At 52.2% G+C, this 3,736-nt stretch overlaps 1 protein-coding gene across 1 annotated transcript; it reads right to left on the bottom strand.

The window, feature by feature from the left end:
- Positions 1-324: 324 nt before the first annotated feature.
- On the bottom strand, positions 325-824 carry LOC111071646 (proline-rich antigen). Its single transcript, XM_022363097.2, has 2 exons — positions 702-824; positions 325-633 (listed from the first exon to the last, which is right to left on the bottom strand). Exons 1-2 carry the CDS (start codon positions 822-824, stop codon positions 493-495), a joined length of 264 nt encoding a protein of 87 aa, XP_022218789.1. The 3' UTR covers positions 325-492.
- Positions 825-3,736: the final 2,912 nt, after the last annotated feature.

A 3,736-nucleotide genomic window follows, 5' to 3' on the forward strand; every position in this document is an offset into this window, starting at 1 on the left:
GTTCCCTTTCATTTCTTTCTGCAGCTCTGAGCTTCTACTGCACGGTTCACTGGCCGTTGGCTATTGCTTGGCTGAACCACCGAACTACTCGCCTGGCAATAAATTTACAAGTTGAAATATTTTTGTGTGCCTGAAAAAAGAGTTCACTTGCTGCACCAGCAGGTGACTCCAAAGCTGTGGGGTTTGACCTCAAATAAACCCCCACCACAGCCTTAACTTAATTCCAATCCGCAGTCTTGCTTCCCTGACGGGGAAGGTGCAGTGTTTGGTGTCTGCAAGTGAAGGCGTTGATCGATATGTGGTGGTCAGTCCAAGTCCTCATCGTTTCAGCGGGATTACACACGTATATATTTTAGAATGGATTGAGCAAAAAAACAAAAAAAAACTACACAGAACAGGGAGAGGATACACTTAGCAATAGGAAGTTTCGCATGGAACGTGTCGTGCCGGAACTGGGACTGGGACTGCAACTGGGCGTTGGGCTTGGAGTTCTTAGCCCGATGAAGCTGTTGTCGAGGGCGGCGGGCCACAGCGTCCGCCCGGACCGCCTGGCGGGCGTCCCGATGGCGGTGGTCCAGATGGCGGCGGGCCACTGGGGGGCGGTCCGCAGGGACCACCCTGGGGATAGGCACTCTAAAGAGCACACAACGAGGGTTAAGCGGGCTGGGGAATGGTTCTGGCTTTGGCATTTGCTAACTCACCACAAGGGCGCCGCACAGCAGCGCCAGCAGCAGGCTGATCAGGCAATGAAGGTTGAAATGCATCTTTCCGGTTCGCTCGTCTGTTCCCGTGGATCCACTGATGGCCTGACTGGCGGCGCACATTGGCTTTTATACCGGGCGACACCGATCGGCCAGCGGAGCGTGTCTAATTGCCGTCAGCAGCCTCGCTCTTTGCCAACTGTGGTGTGAAATTGGGGGAGAACTATGTGGGGCGTTGGATCAACGTCCGGATGGCAATTATAAAGTGGCAAAACAATCGCCAAATCTGAGTGTATTAAATCATTATTTATTGTGCAATTGCTGAATGATTCCGGCATCTGACATTTGGATCAATTATGGAACATGGCAAAGCTTTGGGGAGGACAGAGCAGAGCAGAGCTGATCAGAGCTGGGCAGAGCTGGGCAGAGCTGAGCGCCTGCCGCCACGTGAAACGTTTATAATTACGCGGAAGCAGCCGCCGCTGCCATATGGCGTATGAGTAATAAGCCCAAGCAGGCAAATGTAAGACAACACGGCGAATGCGTAATTTTCGCTCATGCAAGACAACTTTGCAGCCTTATCAGCTGCCAGCGCAAAAACTTTTGGACAGGCGACGATGTCGATGCCGTTACCATAACCGTAACCGTAACCGTAGCCATAGCCGGAGATGAAACTGTAGCTGTAGGCTGTGGCTGTGGCGGGAGGGGGCTGAACTGCTGGAATTTCACACCTTATTGCCTTCCATCTGGCGGGGCTCTAAAACAATTAGCGATTGTTTCGCGCAGTCCCCAGACCAAGAGCCAGCCCCAAACTGGAATCCAATCCCCCCCCACACTCTCTCCTTGGGCGATGTCTTCGTGGGCGTAATTGGTGCCGCTTGTTCCAATGGTTTGTGTCCTCAATGGCGGTTGCTGCCGCTCCTGCTCCTGCTCCTGCTGCTTCCATTTTTTGGCGGGGAATGCATTTTGGCTCGGATTGCATATTCAAGCTGGCTCCATGTTGGTGGTCTGCCATGTTCATGCTCATGTTCCAGCTCCGTCTCCGTCTGCGACTCCGACCGAGTCTCGCTGTTAGCCCTGGGCTCTCGGACTGGAGCTCTGGCTCTGGCTCTGGCTCTGGGACTCGACTTGGCTGGGGCTGGGCTTAAGCCCACCTAGACCAGGTTGCTTGTTGGCTTCTTGGTTGCCCATAAAACCAAAATAATAGCCGCATAACATTTTATCTACCGCAGTAATAAATATTCAGTTAATTATAGAGAGCCAGAGCCAGAGCAAGAGGGCGAGAGAGCGACCGAGAGCAGTCTTATGCGAGTATGCAAATGTTTCTCGTAATAAAACACCAACAACTTGTGAGCAGCAGCAGCACCACCAAGAGACAGAGAGACAGAGAGACAGGCAGAGATTTACCCTCGTCTAATACCCCCGAAAAGAGTGTACCAGAGTTATCCATCTAATACTCCGAAAATAAAAACATTTATTTCAGCTGCACATTGTCCCGCGCCAGAGCTATGTATGCCAATGCACCACAATCATTGTGATGACGAGTATGAGCAGCACGATGACGACTATGTAGAAGAGCACGCACATGGCTTCGATTCAGTTAGTGCAGTTCAGATCAGATCCTTGACGCTTGAGACGCTTGAGGCCAGAGCTCTGTCGGGAGTACAGAAAGATTGCACGCAGCTGGCATCAAGAGAGAGAGAGAGAGACTTACGTTGCAGACACAGGAAAAGAGTTCCCAGATTTTGTTTGGTGTTTGTGACACTGAAAGTTAGAGCTCAGCCTACAGGGAAATTGTTTTTGCTGCTGACAAAGGGACATACAGAGCAGCCCTGTACCTTCCAGTCGCTTGCACCTAATACGAGAGACGAAACACATCAGATCAGATCGATTTCCCCAATGCCTTACCTTCACTTCGCCGCAACATCCAAGTAATTGTGTGGAAAACTCAGCTCGAAAGTCAATCCAATCTTGGTCTATTTTCAGCACTCAATCAACATGCGTGGCTGTGCTCGACTCGGAGTCGGTATCCACCGACTACTCGGCGTGCAGTGCCAAAGCCAGTGCCAGTGCCAGAGCCAGTGCCAATGCCAGTGCGGAGGTTGCCACCGATGGCTGGTTCCATGGCCACACGCATAATGCGAACTATCCATCGTATCCCATTTATGGCAGAGCTCGATTGATTTCCACCAGAAGGCGCTCCAAGGCGCAGAAGGCGGCCAAGAGGGATGCGATGGCAACGATTAGGAAGCACTTAAATTCTAGTTTCAAAGCCGCTGTAATGGAGACGGCCCTGGCCATGGCTTCAACTGAAGGCAGTCCGCAGACGTTCAACCTTAAGGGAGACCTTCGTGAAAATAAGACAAAAGTTGGGTGAGTATCTTACACTGATAGCTGAATGGATGGTTAGTCGTAACTGTGTATGATTGCCAAGCAGACTACTGGCATCGGTCTGGCATTGGTCGCGCATACATCCTGCTTGGGCTGCTGGTCAATGGTGCAGTCCTTGCTTGCCTCTTCTACGCGTGGCATGGGGCAACTGGGGAAAAGCGCTACGAGCAAAAGATGCGGAGCGCGGGCGTGGCCCACAAGATACTCTACTTTGTGCTGCGATGCCTCGCTGGGCCGGGAATCTTTTGATTGTCTTCTGTATTTTGTATATTTTTGTAGTTCCAAATTTGATTCTCTGCTCATTGAAATGTTCAAAGGAGCTGCCAATAAAAGAGGTCCCAACCACTGGGCAGATCGCGTACCCAGGGCTGGTCTACAGTGAGGTCCTGGACCTAGGACTGGTGGGGGGGGGACTCACCGCAAAACGGCAACACCCTCTAAACGATCCACCGCCACCAGGCACCGCAAAGGAGGAGCCGCAAAGGAGGAGGGGGAGGACCCACAACAAAGGCGACCAGAGGCTGCTCGGTGGGCGGACCCCTTTTGGGTGGCAGGCATAACCGTTAAAATTTGTGTGTGTTGCGCCCACTTGCAAATGGCTCCACCCACACCCACACCCCCACACCCACACCCACTCAGCCGCC

This window comes from Drosophila obscura, unplaced genomic scaffold (assembly GCF_018151105.1).
Source record: "Drosophila obscura isolate BZ-5 IFL unplaced genomic scaffold, ASM1815110v1 contig_97, whole genome shotgun sequence".
In the NCBI taxonomy this organism is placed as follows: Eukaryota; Metazoa; Arthropoda; class Insecta; order Diptera; family Drosophilidae; genus Drosophila; species Drosophila obscura.